Consider the following 17435-nt stretch of genomic DNA (forward strand, 5'->3'; position numbering starts at 1 on the left):
GTTTTTTGGTTTTTTGCACCTCTCAGTGGTTGATTTCCAAAAGTAGCTGCTGTTGGTTTAACTCTGTCCCCAAAGTCAGTTAGAACTTATAAAAGACAAGTCAGTGGCATGAAGATTTTGACAGAGTAATGAAGAGCAGAGTTATGTCAAGAGGTAGCACTCATGGAAACCTCTGTCCGCTTTAACAGGACAGAAATCCCTGTCGCATCATCACCTTAGCAAAGATATCTCTTACCTCACAAGTCAGTTCAACAATTTACACAAGCAAGTTAAATACTTGCTAAGGTGCTTGTAAGAGCAGCTTATAAGAAGTGTCATTCATTCGCCATATAAATAAAACACTTTCACAAGAACAGTTCTAGGCCAAGTGCCTACTATCACATCACACTTGCAGTCAGAGACGACAGACATAGTCTGTTTTAAGAAACTACATACTTATTCTTTTTTCCTTTTTTATTCTGCCTTGCATATTTGGTAATTATTTTGGTTTCTGTTACCCAATGTCCAGTACAAGAAATGTGGTGACTGTCATGACAGTATTTATGGAACTGTATCAGAAAATCACCTAAGATCTAGTATGACTTTAAAAACAAATTATCAGAGTGCTGATTCTTTTTAATTTGCTTGATGTTCATTTGCTGTACTTTGCAGCTCATGGTTAGAGATATGAAGACACTAAATTGTATTCCTTTCCTGTCTAGCAACAGATGATACCAAATACCCATTCCTTCACTTCCCATCACATTACTTCAAGTGAACCTATTTCCAGAAAGGATATTACTGTATTAATTAATCCTTGATTTGGAAAGCTTAAGGAGGTGATGGAGAGCTTACTCTACAGGCTTCCCTTCCTTTTAACATGGAGCTATGGCCCATCTATGGATTAGAGGCCACACCATCTTGTATCTTGATCCAGGAATCCTTCCTTCACCAAAAGGGTGATCAGGCATTGGAAGAGGCTGCCCAGGCCAGCAGTGGAATCGCTGGCCCTGGAAGCGCTCAAAACCATGTAGATCAGGCTCTCAGTGACATGGTTTAGTGGTGGTCTTGGCAGTCCAGGGGTAGTGGTTGGAATTGATGATCTAAAGAGGTCTTTTCTAACCTGGTTGATTCTGTGATTCCGTTCACTTCAGGAACAGCAATGAGTCTGTATTTAAGTCCCAGCTACAGCCACACCAAATTTAGGAGAAAAAAACCTCACAACCAACCACCAAAAACTTTCAGACCCAGGCTTTTGCTTAACCCATATGTTTTACAAGTAATAAACAGAATTCTGAGCCAAAATTCTGAGTCAATACTGAAAATCTAGGAAGTTCCCCAAGACCAAGATACAATGATTGCAGTCTGTTTCTGCTTCTATTCAAGCCAAGTGCTGAGAAATTTGAGTGTCTGCAGATCAAGCCTCCATACTGAACTTGCTCCACAACAAGTGATAAAGCTACCAGGACTTCTTTCAAGATTAGTACATCTTTGTTGCAAAACTATCGCCAAATTATTGCCTTCCAGGAAAGGTTTCCTAAAATGCATACTAGCAAATTGCATCTCACCAAGGCAGCAAAACAAGCTTGAGCATTAATTAGCCACTGGGCATTTATAACTATTCCTTATGTAAAATATTTTACTTAGAAATACATATGGAGATTTTTCTCCAAGAAGATGTGAAAGAATGAGCTGTTCTGCAAATGTTTATTAAGTCTTAGATCATTCCTCAAATGAGGGAGAAAACACTGAAAATGAGCAGGGCATGAAACAAATTCATGCTGTAATGTAAAGAAATGCTTTTCCCAAAGAGAAAATTAACAAAGAACTAAATGGATCAATGTGCTATGCATTGTGTATGGTGATTTTATGTGATGCTTGCTCACAGAAATAAGGATTTTATTTTTTTTCAACCATTCCGCATCTGTTCCCCCACCCCTAAGCTTGTGATTTATCGAGGCTGTGTAGAGAGCAAAGGAGCAAGTTAACCCTTTGTGCCTTCCAACTATAGCTAGCAGAATGACACCAGATATGAATGTGATCCAAAACAGTGGGAATGCCCCACTGAAAAGAACACACTCAACGTGTCCATAACATAGAAAGGTAAAAAGTATAACAAACAGTAAAAGCTACACCTGCATAACTCAATCATCATATGAAATTTCTCTGACTAATCTCTACTCCTATGGCTACCTAAGTTCACCAAAAAATGTTTGTCCTAAAAATTTCAGCTGCAAGGAGAGTACACATCGAACTGGGAAATATTTTTAAAAGTTGTTTTAAAATAGTAGCTGATCACAAGCAACTTATTCTGAAAGCCAGACCCGAAATCTCCAGAAATCAATGGGAATTTTTGCAACTGTTTGATCAGTATTCTCTTAGCAGCCCAAATTCATTGCATGTGCTCTGTCTCAAGCCAGAAAGATTATTCTCCACCATGTACTTCTATGTTAAACCTTGCACAATGGAGTCTCAGTGTAGGAGGCAGAAAAAAGACTCAACATGCAGAATATTCAAAGAAATTCCTGAACACACTCTTCAGAAAAGTTCTTAACCAGTCTGCTTAGTTTTAGAGTAAATCTTGCAGGGATCTGCACACAGTGGGTGGGAAGTTTCCTTCTTTCCATCTGCCACACCAAATACATGGTGTGTTTTGTTTTGCTTTTTTATCCAGCTTTTTTCTTAGTATCGGCAAGTGTTTAAACTCACAGTGGTTCAACCACAGCACTCAGGCTTTGACCCACAGTTCCAATTCCCCAGTTACGGGGATTCAGAATGTGGATTTGACCTTGCTGAGTATGAGAACTCAGTCCACTTAAACCTACATCCAAGTCCTGACTTCTGTTTCTGGTACCCTTCTAGCTCTGAGGCTGACCAGATCCCAGATCTTGAAGGACAAAGTCTTTTGTGTAGACCTGCATCTTAAATATGATTATCACTTCTGCTGAAGGAGGTTCAACATTATCAGCAAGAGGATTTTGGTTCAGTCCCATTCTGAACATGAAATAAAGAACCTGAGTTGCTCAGTTGTGCAGTTGCTACCCTGGCTTCTGATCTGCTCTCACAGTCACTATAAAGCTTTTTCAGTAAGCCCAGGAACATCACTGCTCATGGATTTTGAAGAATTTGTCCCATCAGATATGTCAGCTGTACGGCTTAGAAAGATGAAGACAACAGAGTGGTATAAAAACACTTTCTTTAAGCAGCAGACTCTAAATCCATGCTGTCAACATACTTCTGCCCAAGAAGAAAAAGATCTCATTATAGCACTTGGTAGCTACAGCTAAGGGAGAAAATGTCAAGTTCAACTTTCCTGCTTAAAGGCCCACAGCATTTAAGCAGATGTTATTTTGTGATATAGAACCTTACCTAATGCTTATGTTGTGCAAATAATGCATTAAAACAGCCTGATGTGGGAACAGAGCCACATTTTAGAGGTAACTTCAGTGACTCTTTGAACAATTTTTGCCCACTGCTGCAATATAATGAGACAAAATTTAATTTATTCATCTTTAAAAAAATAAAAGCCCTACTGGTTGAGGGAAACCGATTTCACAGTGCTTAAACACTTCTACTCTTGGGATTTTCAAAAGTAAACAGGAAACTACCTGTTTGCAGTGAACACGTGTTCCATTAATAATGAGTATTTTTGTCCATGTATCTTACATTCATATAAAGAGGATCAAGAATTTTTATATACCCCATGTGCTTTTAAATGAATGTTAGAATGAGCTATAGTTATTCTTGCAAGTTCAAATTCTTGCTTCTCAACTTGCATGCATTATAGGGTGTACAAATACATGGGTTAATTGTATTTTGTTATTATTCCCTCATCAAATAAGGCAAATAGTTGTATTTCCAAACTAGCTTCTGACAAAAGGGACAAACTTTCCAGTATAACTCAGGAAGCAATGCACAGGAATGCATCTTTAACTGCTTTTTTCTGGATGTGAAAATTAGCCAAAACCTGTGCGGACAAAAATCACCTCCTCGCTGTCAAAAGCTATTTTTAAAACAATTTGAAAGTATGACTCCACTAGGTAGCACCACGGAATGTATGTCATTCCTAATTAAGCCTCGCAGTTTTTCACATCTTTTTAGCAAGACAAGAGGTAGTATTTCCTATTCAAAATATGTTCTGTAATCATATGGTACTTAGTACTAGATACTATTATGAAATATTGGACTAAATCAAAACCCCAGGTCAGAACAATCCTGACCTGGTTTTGCCATGCAACTCCAGATCTATATACAAACTTTGTGTCTATTTGTATTATTACGAGGGACTGAACCAGAACCCAAGCCTGACAGCCAGCTGAACTACAGCACAGTAAGAAGCTAGTTTTACTCATCTGGCATTGCTCTAGGATCCTGAGGTACCAGGACTGTTAAGGAAATTATGAGTATAACACATCTAAAACTTTATAAGTCACAAATTCCTTTCTTCACAAGTTCAGCACTTCCGTGCATTCAGCTATATCTTAGAAGGGCCAAGCAAATGTGTAATCAACCAAGTTTATTTTAGAATCAGCCACTCAGTAAGCAGCTCAACTGGGCAAATTGGGCAACAGCCACTGAAGAAATTAATTCATACCATTCTTTGCTTAAATTATGCTCTGACTCTCTTTTGCTGAGTATTGACCCATTAAATCTTGCAATAAATTAAAAGTCAGTCAATACACCCCTACAGTTCTTTAGCTCTTTATTCTCCAAGAGCATTAGTTAAAACTTACCTCAATAACGTTTGAGAAAAGTATTTCAGAGTATTTGCAATGTCAGTTCCAGAGGGCACAGGGTAGATGTTGTGGAGGACCCGGTTGTGGTATTCCTGAAGGTATCGGATTTTGGAAGCAACTACATAAAAGACAAAAAACAAACACAGAAACTTTCATTTAGTCTTTTTGCTGACTGACAGAATCACATCTGCTGAGTTGTGGTTTTTTTTTTAATTTAAGAATTAAACTGTAAAAACCAGAAAAGTCTTCCCCTGTTCCTTCTGTTTTGACTGAATAAATTGAACACGCTAATGCAAGTGTGCCGAGGGGAAAGCATGGACGTGAATGCCTGCATCCGTATTAGTGCTAGAAATTTTAAATAAAAAATAAAAAATAAAAAAAGTTAAATAACAAAACAAATGCACTTCTTCCATGTCTCCAAGCATCTCAAGATTCATTTACAATGAATGAGTCATTGGATCACAGGAGGTTCATGTGAGACATAAATATTTCTACAGCCAAAGCAGGGACATACGCTGAGACAGAGAGAGCTTATGTGATTGACTTCAGGCCATGCATTTACTTTTTGCGATTAACTGAAGTTATTAAAAGATCTGTGCTGTTTATTTAGTTTCTTAGGAAGTCTGATCAAGCAGGTGAGGGGATTCCAAAGAGCAGTAGGAGCTCTACACCTTTACTAAAACTATTTCATGTTGTTTTAAAAATAATAGTGGGCTTACTTTCTAATAGAGATCATTGTTCACTACAAGACAAAAAGGACTACCAACCATAGCTGCAATGCTTTACATTGTCTACGTGGCTCAACACAGTCTCACACAGAGACATCTTAGCACAGTCACCTCTTTCTTTTTGCTCTACTCAGACTAATCTGATGAGAAACAGAGTGTACTTACTGGCTGTGGCAGAGGCGGCACCAGCTCAGCAGCTGTTCATAGCACCATCCTGTGCAGACACAGCCCCAGTGAAAGCAGAGAACTTAATTATACTAAAAGTGCACCAAGACTCTGTAATAGGCAGTTCAAAGGCGACATATTTCTGAATTACTCTGGTCCTTGAGCATACAGATCATGAGTCCTTCCCTACACCAAGATATATCCTCCTTCCCCTACAGGGGTCCTTCAGTGTGATAAATTGTGCTTCCTAAATGAGCCATTAGTCAATACTTTGTTTTATTCTCATTGTCAAATAGCATTCATTAAAGAAGGAATATCATACAGCCCTCTGCTGAACAGAAGGGCACTAACTTCCTGAGAGACACTGCTATGCCCCTCCTGCTGCTGTACCTCAACATCTCATGAGCATTCCGATTCATTTCTGTACCACTGGCAGTTAAATGAGAAGGGGTGATGCTATACGCATATCACAGAAAAAGACTGAAGGACAGACACCAAGAGTGAAGTGTCTGCAACTGCTGTTGGAGGCTCAGCTCAAGACACTGAGGGCTATTTTCCCAGTATAGATAGTAGCATGCACTGGACTTTCACATCCAGGAAACAAAAGCATCTGTGAGTGGTCACTCACAAAACAAACGAGGCTTGACAATTTCAAGTCAGTTACCCATACAATGAGGAAGATTTAAATAATCACCAAATGAAGAATAAGGTCTGCTTGAACTGCTTGACAACAAACTGTCTTCCAGCGCCCAACTGCCCCCATCATGATCATCCTTTCTCCTGTTTCCAACTGTACCACCTGTCCCCTCCCAGTTTCTGTCACAAGTGAAGCTTCCACAGACAAAAGTCTCCCTCACAGTATCACCCTGCTTCATGACAGAGAAAGCGCACTGTGCAACTGTATAGGGCTGGGGTCTATGGGAAAACAGCAAGTAAAAATGCAATTAGGGAGATTGTCATAATGCATATGCAAAAGGAATAAACTATGCATAAGCAGCTTATATTTCCTCACTTTTAAGTGTTTCACTTTACAAATCTATTTTAAGGTGACCTTAATGGATAATTAAAATCAGTCACTATTTCCCCTGCCAAACAACTGAAAACAGAAGTTTTTTCACAGGGACTCAGATCACTCCAGCATAGCTAGGAGCAGGATCAGAGCCTTTCAGGCCACCACATGAGCCTGTGGCACATGAACAGCACTGTGGCAGGAGGTTATCCCTGTCTCTGTGAGACTAGCCACAACTAGCATAGACACCCCCAAAAACAGTGGGGTAGTAACACTGGCTCATGATGTGTTTCACTCCACGTTACGAAAGTTTGAGTAGTCCAAGACCTGCTTTCCCCTCCTCATCCCACATCTCATTCGTTCTGCCCAGTTTCTCAGTTTTAGATCCTGATTTGCAGGTCAGTTTACCAGATTACATAGACACTTCTTTTAATTGCCATGAAGACCCCTAAAAAAACTGATCTAGATTAGGTTAGATTAAGAAATGAATTACTTCATAAATGTATTTTGTGCTGCTATTTTCTCTTGCTGGGGAAAAAAAGAAGTATGAACCCAGGCATACTTGCAAAGAAAACAGACCACAATGTCACCATACCCAACAAAGAACAACTCATAGCAAAATGCACAGTTGGCTACCATGGGTTGCTGTCAGATATCTGTAAGTGAGCTGGATTAACAAAACGCCAGAGATTATTTCAGAATTCAGTTCTAGATGTATTATCTGCCTTTCTACTAATTTCAAGAATGTACATACACTATCTAGAATTTATTTTTTTTAATAAAGAGGCAAATGTATTTATTTCTATTAACCAGCATTGACAGGCAATTGTATCAGACAAAATACCAAAATCCAAGAAAATTTATTTATAATGTCTACATATTAACACTAGCTTTAGGCTAAAGGCTTTAACCTCATCAGTCAGTTCTGTTTCCCAGAACACTTACAATTTCAGCACAGCCTCCCAGAACCTTCTGAAGAAAAGCCCCAAGCAAAACTTTGCCAACTTTCAAGATACATAAATGGGCAAATGATCCAATATTCTGAGTACCCACCCAGAGGGACACTTCAAAAACTCATGTCCCTCCACAGAAGTACTTAGCCATAGTCACAGAGTCATTATATTAAAAAAATAATATAGTAAAAAATGAGAAAAAAGTTATTCCAGGATACTTTGCTGGGTTATCTCTCTAGGATCTACATGAACCTAACTAAACTCACTAGCACTCTTGTAAAAATCTAGAGTTGGAACCATTAGGAGTCTTTAAAGATGGTCTTGGTTGTCCCACCTTCCTGAAGAACAGAGTAGGCACTAGGCATTCCCAGGGCATTACTTACCACAACTAAACACCACTTACTGCTATTTAAGGTGAAAACGAACTAGTTTTCTTTGACTACAATAGAACACCGCAGGCATGGCATGATGAGTCAAATGATGTCACCGTCAATACTGCTGGTATGAGATACAAGATGCATGTGGTCACAAAAAAGGGAGGCTTCAAGACAACTTCCCAGACTGCCACAATTTTACCTGTTGTTCATACAACCTGCCAAAGAGCTGTGGGGTGGCCAAAGATTCACGATTAGACCAGCACCTCTTCTGTTCTGATCAGTCTGTTTCCTCATTCGTAGTGTTTTGCTGCTGCTCTTGGTAAACTGAGATTCATTATGACTTGTGACTTGTCTCCTTCCCAAAACATTCTGGTTCTTGCCTGTCAGTCAATGAGGGCAGAAGCAGCAACAGCAACAGCTGGGGTTTGAAGGTTTGCCTGGTAGTGATGTATGCACATCAACATAATCTGTGTAGGAATCCATCACCGTTTGTACAGAATTGCAGGTAAGGCAATCTTGAAGTTATGTAGAGACAAAGACATTTGGCAATGATGTAAGAATTAGACAGGGGAACAGCCTTGGTAAACAAAATGCATTCAGTAAGTTATAGCACACAGGATATGTCCATTAACCAAATACTCTACCTGGAGCATCATGAAAAGGAGCATTAGGAGTTTGAAAGATCTGGAATCCAGACCCCAAATAAGTCTTAAAATAGAGAGCAGCAGGGACACGGCAGGCCAAGATGCACTGTCTTGAACAGTACAAGGGGATGAAAAGAAAAAAACAGCCAAGTATAAAACATGAAAGAGAAGCTCCAACAGAGCAGACCAAAAGCATTGGGAATGGAGGAAAAGAGAAGGCAGAATAGAAAAGAAAGAAAATGCCAAAGGCAGTGTTGGGACAAAAGGTGTCAGAAATTTTTCCACATGCCAGTGTCAAAGAGGCATAATTAATGTATAAATATCACAAGAAGGAAGAAACAACTACAGAACTCAGGAGGGGGGTGAGGAAGGCAGAAAGAACAGAACAGTACATATCCGAACACTGCATACTTCAGAGCTGCTGCACAGTCAGAACATTGTGCTTCTATTTATGAGGCCAGAAATGTATCCCTACAGCAATAAATTAGCATCCACATAATATTTTAATAGCAACATCATTCATCACTGTAAATAAGCAGTAAACCCTAAAGGAAAAAAAAATGCAAGTATCCTTTTCCTTAGATCAGCACAGGCATATATAAATACAAGGATCCTTCCCAGTGACCTGGAGGAAGGAGACAGCAAGTCACAGCATGCAAGGTGTCAGATCAATTATGTCACCATGACAAACATCAATCCAACCTACTGGTCACAGACTGCCTGGCTCAGAACCATGACGCTGTATCGGGAGAGAAAATGTCTTTGATAGAGGTGACAAGCTTGACCACCCTACTATTTTTCTTTAAGCCTCCCACCAGGCTTCTTGCAGACACACCAGTTGTTAGCAGCAGCAACCACAGTGGGGAACACTCGCATGGCCCAGCTGCTGACATCCCAAACACCGTGTCATCTGCTCTGACTCGGATCAGATCTAGCCATCACGGTGGTGAAACATCCGTGGCTGTGAGGCGGCTTGCTAGGCCCCGGGCAGGGGCTGTCAGCACCAAGGGGGCTCCTGCTGCAAGGCTCTGGGGGCTATGGCAGGCAGCGTGCCAGGGAGACAGTAATACCCAGCCTACACTCACCCAAAAGGTGAACAGCACAGCAAGAATGACAGCACACCTCCCTTCTCGCTATCTCACAGCAAGACCACCCGCAAGGTGACAATGGATAGGTCATCTCTGGTCTCCACGGTCGGATCTCCAGTCTCTCGGGAAGCGACATCCTTTGGGACATGGCACAGCACCAGCTGAGAACGCAGGCTGGAGGGTTGCCACCGTGGGGTGGGGGGCCAAGCCGGCCGCCTCAGTCTTAACTCTCACCCCCGATCCTTCATTTGTACCCTCAGGTCCCCGGAGCTGCTTCTGCACCAACACGAGGTACGCCCTGAAGGGCCGCACAGGCAGCGAGGCACCGGCCGGGAGGCGAGATGCTCCACGGGCCGGCGCCACCAAGCACTCGGCGGCGACAGAGACAGAAAGAGCCAGAACGAAGGCAGCCCCCCCCTCCCCTTGCACTCGCTGCTCCGTTGCCACCACATCAGGCGGGATGAGACCGGGCAGCGCTGCCCCGCCGGGGTGACCGACAGCCAGGTAGCACCACCGGCGGGAGGCATCCCCGGCCCGCCGACCCCCGCTCCCCTCGGACAGGCCCCTGCCCTTGCCGCGCTCCCGGCCCCGCCACTCACACTGCTCCGCCTTAGTGGACATGCTGCCGCCCCGCTCTGCCCCTCAGCCGCCGAGGAGCACCTGCTCCCGGCCGCGATGATGATAGCGGCAGCGATAGCGGCGGCGAGCGCGCTGACTCCTCCGCTCTGCCGCTGCCGCAGGGCTGCGGGCCGGGAGCGCCAAGCGGGCGTGGTTGGGAGGGAGCGTGCTCTTAAAGGGAAAGCGCGTCTGCAGATTGTGGCTGGCTGCTGCTGGGGGGGCTCGGCAGAGGATGGGGAGGCCTGACCGCGCCGGAGGGCCGAACTCGCCGCATTGCGGGGCAGGAGCTGCCGGCCGTGAGGTCTTGAGGAGCCCCTCAGAGCCCCGCTGGTTCCCCCGGGGCTTTGCGGGTATTCCGGGCTGCCGAGGGGACTGTGGCGCGCAGGTCCCGACCCGACGCCCAGCGCTGCAGGGAGCCGCAAGAGGAGGAGCGCTGGGCTAGTCCGGGATGGGAGGGATCGTTGACCGGGGAGTTCCATGGGACCGTGAGTCTGTGTACTCCGTTTATTCTCTGCTTGAAATAGGAATGCATTCCATTGGGTACTCCTGCCCTGGATCCCCTGGGCTCCAGGTGTGTACCTCTGGAGAGCGTGAAGTCAGGAGCCCCTGGCTGGGTTTGCCCACTTGTTTCCACAGTATCCCTAGAAGCTGTCTTGGGACTGTTCTGCCTTCTCCGAGGAGACAGGGCTGAGATCAGCCCCGACTGTGCCTCCTGTCCATCACTAGATCCCAGCTATTGTAATTGCCACAGGTACCATCAGTGAGGGACAAAGGTGGCGTGCAAAGACCGGTTGTGGTGGGAGTACAGTAATAGCAACATAATTTGTTTGCTCCAAGAGAAATGATTTCACCCGTGTGTGTCTTGTCAGCTTCCACAGGATCCGGTCTTGGCATTGCCAGATCTCAGAAATGAACAGCTAGCTATGAGTTTATTCTCTGAAACCTTCCAAAACAGTTTTTCACATCCTCACACCTCTGAGAAAGGTATGTGGAAATAGCAGTATTTCACCAGCCAGAGCATATGAACAGGATGTTTACAGATAAAAAATCAGTGGCAACATACTCTCCTCAAAACACTGGGCTACTACATAAGATGAGCAGGCCCGTGGCAGCCAGAGAACTGTATTGCAAAGGTGGAGGAAAATGGGTACATTTTATTACTTAACATGCAAGGCAAAGTCTCCAGATTACTGCTGCCCTGATCTGGGGATGATGCACGTTCTGTGCCAGGAACAAAAAAGAAGAGGCTGTTGCTGTTTGCTGGCATTTAGCAGGCTGGGTTCTTTCTCAAAGCAATCTCATAAAAGATTGCTTGGTGCATTGCATGTGCAATGTTTTTTCAACACCACTTAATTAAGTCAAAAATTGAACTCTTTTTGCATTTCCTTGAGGCCATAGTTCTTCCCACACTCCCTGCTGCTTGTGAGCCCGAAAGAGAAAGTGGAGCCAACTTAAACCACCACCGCTGGCTTGCGTGAACAAGCTGCAACAACTATAGTGGGACTGGTCCGCAACTAAGGCATGAGTTAAATGGGAAAAGAGTCACCTCCACTTCCCTGAGCAGTACTTCACAAAAGCGAATACACTGGCCCATTCCCATATGTGGTTTGGTCCTTCTTCCTGTTGAGCTTGCTGCAAGATCACCTAGGCTGCTACCTAAACATTTTTCTCTGTTACATTTAAACCTGTAAGAGTAAACGTTTATGTTTATCCTTTTATTAGAAACTGACACATTAGATCAGATTCTACTGAAGGCAATGAGAGTTTTTCTATTTATTTTTATTTAATGATATGCCCAGGGAGGTCATGTGGTGCTGCAAGCCCTGCTTATGCAACCCTAGCTCTCATAACATAGAATGTAAGTGCTGAAAATACAGACAAATGGCTTTCAGACTTCATTGAAATAGGCTCTTGAAGGAAGGTTTCAACTTCAGCTTCAATTTCTGTTGATGTCTGTTGATGCAATAGATCAGTCATCTGAACTGCTTTATTGTTCATTACAAAAAAATAGGGAACTCTCTGCACTGAGAGGAACTGAGCTCCCATAGGTATCCCTTAAAACACACCAAGTGTTCACATACCAGTGGTGAGCCTACTGAAAATACTCAGGTTGATAAAGCAGGAACACACTGAGAAAATATGAATTCCATTTCTCATGTAAAATTTCTTGGTTTGGTTTAAGTGCCTGAAAATTGTAGCTATGCCTGCATTTACTGAACAAGGTCCTACACAGTTCAGCATGTAATTCAGGTATATGGAACACAGTTTATTTCTCACAAGTCCCCCACATGCTTAAAAAATGCCTAAGCCCCAAATAAACCCTGATACAAGTAATCTGTTATTTGGTCAAACAATTTGATAGATTTTTTTTCTATTTTTTAATACAAGCATAGGGTCTCATACTTTAAATTATGAACAAATGTCATAAAAGAGCAAATGCAGGAACACAGCACTCTGGGAATTAATTTCTCAAGTCTCTGTGCTGAATAGAGCCACCATTTCTCACCAAGATCCTAATAAAATGGGTACAGTGCTCCGCTGGAAACATTTTTTGAGCAGCTAAGGTTTATGTCCATATGTTTTTTACCTCTGCATGCACTCAGTTAAGAGAACACATAAAAGCTGCAGGCATTTGAAAGCTCACAAGTCATTAATGCAAGAACATTTTACCTATAAATGAATAGGGAATGGATACATACCAAGTGATGAAAAATAAAGAGAAGAAATGGTACTTTTCTGCATTCATGAGTGGAAATTTCACAAAATCATAGAATCACTGAGGCTGGAAGGAACCTCTAGAGCTTGTTTACTCCAACTTCTCTGCTCAAAGCAAGGGCAGCTAGAGCAGATTGCTCAGGGCTATGTCCAGTCAGGTTTTGCACATCTGCAAGAATGGAGACCCCACAATGTCTCTAAGCAAGCTGTTCCAGTGTTTGACCACCTCACAGTAGGAAAGCTTTTTCTCATGTTTGAGTGGAATTTCCTGTATTTCAGTTTGTGCCTTTTGCCTCTGGCCCTGTTGCTTAGTGCCACTGAAAAAAATCTGGCTCTATCTTCTTACTCCCTCCTCTCAGGTGTTTATATACATTGACAAGAACACCCGCTCCAAACACTGCCATCCCCCCAACCCTACCCCCAAGAATTTTCTCACTGAAGCTAAACAATCCCAGCTGTTGAGAAGAGACATGAGGATGAATATGGGTCCTCCTCTGTCAGGAGGTTATCACTGGGTTAGGGATATTAAACCTACGGTAGAGATGGGGAAATGTTTTGGATGTCTCAGATTCTTGCTTTAATCACCACAGGCCTATCTGCCATGAAACGAAGGAGGCAAGGAAGAGCAGATTCTGCCTGATGCGCCAGTGGTAATCCCAATAAGGAAAGCCAAACATAGCAAGTACACTGAAGCAGGAGAGGGTGAGTTCTCTGGCATATTCAGGACTTTTCAACCCATGCGGTGCTGTCTGAGTATTTACCAGGCTAACCTAAAGCAGGTGCAAGGTGCTTGGCATGGGACTGGAGCCCCTGAACACCTCCTGTGTAGGGACCAACCTCCCTGTCAGATTCAAACAGCAGATGGAGTCCCTCAGGCTCAGACGTGTGTTTGACAGCAGTTAGTTAGACCCCATTAAATTTAATTTGTCCTTAAATCTTTGCTCTCTGTAAGCATTAATCCTCATGAATGATGTTAGCGTAGATAGTCGCTTGAGGAAAAAGTCTATCTGGCATTAAACTGAACCATTAGGATCCACTCAGGTAGGCTGCAGCATGTGTCCTGGTATCCTGGAGCTGCTCCTCAGAGCTCAGACACCTGGGCTAACTGACATCACACAAAAGACAGTGAGCAGAAAAGGCACCTCTTGCACACAAAAAATCATCTCTATGTACAAAAGTAATGTAGCATTACCAACAGCTTGTATAGTCTTATGCAGGAAAATTTCCTCTGAGGAGGAGATACCTAGCATGCACCTCTGTGCTGAGACTTAGAGGAAGGTATAGAGGAAGGCAGGATAGGAATTAGAATAGAGAATAAAATAGAACAAAACAACAGAAGATGCAGTCATATCAGAAGTGATTGTGATGTGATCAGAACCTAGGCTGAAGGTTCACCTGCCACATGACAACCACATTTCAGTCATCACTGGCTTGGGAACTGAGCATTACAGAGCTCTGGGTCTCATTGCTAGTACTGAGATCCCAACAGTGTAGCCAGGCTGTGACATTAATATTAGTTCTTTCCCACTGCAATTTAGAGCAATTAAGACTTCAAGGAGAAAAAAAAAAAATCATTAGGAAATATGGTGGTTATGTTTTTGCATTTACAAATCTGTAATTTTGTTCTTATCCTGACAATCACTTCAACTAGCCCTATGGATGTTAGCTTGATTATTGTATTTGTCAGTATCTGTCACTGTAAAAAAAAAAGAAGTCTTTGATAAATGCCCTCAATTTCTCTTCTAGATTAATGTCATTAGCCTCTCAGTGAACAAAACACTTAATTTGTCACCATAGCAGTGGAGTTTTCAGAAATAAATGGTATTCTGCATAGACAAGTAGCACAAAACTGAGGAGCATGTATTAGGACCATTATAAAATCAGAGATCGGCTTTACTAGCTCTAAGAAGCAAGGTATTTCTGACAGCTGTGTTTGTGAAAACTAGCATCACACTGGATGAATTAGATCTCACCCCAGTAACTTGAATTATTTTCTTACTTTTATTCTCAGACTCCTGCAGAATTGACTATGCCACCTACCTACATGGCTAAAGTAAAAGCACATTGTAGTGTCTGAAATGCTTTAGGAATTAGAATGACAAGTGTCCAAGAAATGCTTTCTTAAAACCTATCACAGCATCATGGCCCAAAGGCTAAGACATGCACGTGGAAAACAAGAAACCCAGAGCTTGATTTATTTTGCATTAGAATTTCTACACTGAAGTACAAACATTTGGAAAATGCTTCTGTTCGACAAAAAAACAGTGTCAGAGAGCAAAAGAAAGCAGGAGGTTTTCTGTGAAGGTTGTGAGGAGAAGGTATGCAACATTCGACACTGATAAGGCCCTCAGCATTTAGCTGCCTGTGTACCATGTCCATGTTTGTGACCCATCCCAAGGTGCAGGCCTTGGCTCAGTAACAATTAAACTTGACTGACCTTGCTTGTGTGCTTAAAGGCTACCTACCTTCATAGCACCCACTAAGCTGGCTATTCTCTCCACCAAATTGGTTTGCTCCCCACAGGAGTCCAGGAGTTACATAAGATGAACTGAAGGGTGGGCTATCAGAGACTAGAGCCTTGGAGTAAAAACAAGTGAACTAAATTTACAGAACTGGAGCACCCTTACCTTACACAGAGTCAAGGCCTTTCTTGCCTCTCACCCCACCCCACCAGCAAGGGATGAAGGGTTTGGAAAGGACAAACCTGGGACAGCTGACCCCAACTGACCCAAGGGGTATTCCATCCCATATGGTGTCATGCTCAGCACATAAACCTGGGGAAAGAAGAAGGAAGAGTGGGATGTTCAGAGTGATGGCATTTGTCTTCCCAAGTGACAGTTATACATGATGGAGCTGTGCTTTCCCAGAGATGGCTGAACACCTGCCTGCCCATAGGAAGTAGTGAACAAAATCCTTGTTTTGCTTTGCTTGCACATGCAGCTCTTGTTTTACCTATTAAACTGTCTTTATCTCAACCCAGGACTTTTCTCACATTCACTCTTGTGATTCAGTTCCCATCCTGACTTGGGGAGTGAATGAGTAGCTGTGTGGGGCTTGGTTGCCAGCTGGGCTTAAACCACAATACAAGTACAGCGACTGAAATGTTATACCTTACTGATTTATTTAGTTATTACCAGGTGAGAGAAAGATGACAAAATCAGATGCAGGAGAAGCAGGCACACTGAAATGTTCAAAACCATTTGTTACAAAAGGTTCAGCAAAATAGCCTTACTGATTTTGGTGGGTGCTGTCACAGTGTACAAGAACAGTTTCAGAGTACTTGCTCAACTACATTTCAGTTACTGGCATGCGTTTTTCCCTGGATACCAGGAATGTAGGCACCTTTCAAAACTCATCAAAACTGTGGGAAACTTTCCACACATGTAACTAGGCTTCCAGATCAGGCTGTTCAATCCAGTGACAAAGCTATAGTTCTTTTGCAAGAAATAAACCACTACCACTTTCTTCAGTCAGGATGCCTCCATTGTCATTCTGAAAACTTCAGTTGTGATCAAAAGACTGAACAGAACACAGTTTATTTGAAAATCATACTTTAGAAATACAGCAGGAAAGTACACTTTCACACATTCACAGCCCTACTTTCAGAATCTGTTTTGATGCCCGACATTACAAATACGTTAATGGAATTATAAATCATTCTACTAATATTTCAGCATCACAACTAATAATTAAACATCACAAAAGGTTATTATTATGGAAATTTTTTTGCAAGACAGACATGAAATCATTAGAAGACCTTTATAACACATGTAACATGGCATAACAAGTATCATTTATTTTATTTATTTCAGATACAGTCTAGACTTCAAAGTATTTATCACAGCATTCTTTATAAATAGCAACCATGGGAAAACATCTCGAATGTCACACATTTTTAACTAAAAATTGAAAATAAATTGAAGTATATGACAATCATAACTTGCAGAAGACATTCATTCTGATGGAAAAGAAGACTGGGTGCAGGAACATCCCAAAAGAACGTATGTAAAGTTTAATGATAAACTCCAAATTTTTGCCTGAAATTACAATAAATGAAAGGACTATGAAAATATTTTTTCTGTTTTTTTTCCTGTTTATTTGATTTAAAGTTTTGGTGGTACCTGTGTGAGCCAGCACAAGCAGAGTACAGGAACCACCACAGAACCATGGATGAAATGCAGAGAATAAGTTTACTTTTGTTAACTCGCCAACCAGGGGATCCCTGAAGCAGCCCCCAGGCAGAGGCACAAAGCCAGGGACGCAGGCACCACGGAGTTCAGTCCATGCTGCAGGATCATCAGCCTGCTGTTCTCACCTTTATTTCAGGGATTCACTCACACAGGCACAGTTTACCACTGTCCTTTGATCTCCCACAGCAGGGCAAGAATCTCAGGCATGTTCAGTATGGTTCCTCTAAGTGTGT

The 17435-nt window shown here is 42.4% G+C and overlaps 1 protein-coding gene across 11 annotated transcripts in view; it reads right to left on the reverse strand.

Annotated features, from left to right (window-relative positions):
- Positions 1-10440, reverse strand: part of UNC79 (unc-79 homolog, NALCN channel complex subunit) — a 112432-nt gene extending 101992 nt beyond the window's left edge. For 10 of the 11 annotated variants that reach the window (XR_009726474.1, XM_061359878.1, XM_061359875.1 and 7 more), the window contains exons 1-2: positions 10279-10440; positions 4713-4833 (exon numbers count right to left, since the gene is read on the reverse strand). Coding sequence is in view for 9 of the 11 variants with exons in the window: in XM_061359878.1 (XP_061215862.1) it covers positions 4713-4833; positions 10279-10300 (143 nt within the window). In the remaining 2 variants the exon portion in view is untranslated. Of the gene's footprint in view, positions 1-4712; positions 4834-8146; positions 9889-10278 lie in introns of those variants that run through there. The other variant, XM_061359880.1, reaches the window with a different exon arrangement.
- Between the last annotated feature and the right edge of the window lie 6995 nt (positions 10441-17435).

This window comes from Neopsephotus bourkii, unplaced genomic scaffold (genome assembly GCF_033783945.1).
Source record: "Neopsephotus bourkii isolate Nb327-2 ecotype Australia unplaced genomic scaffold, CSIRO-AGI_Nbou_v1 NB_998, whole genome shotgun sequence".
Taxonomy (NCBI): Eukaryota; Metazoa; Chordata; class Aves; order Psittaciformes; family Psittacidae; genus Neopsephotus; species Neopsephotus bourkii.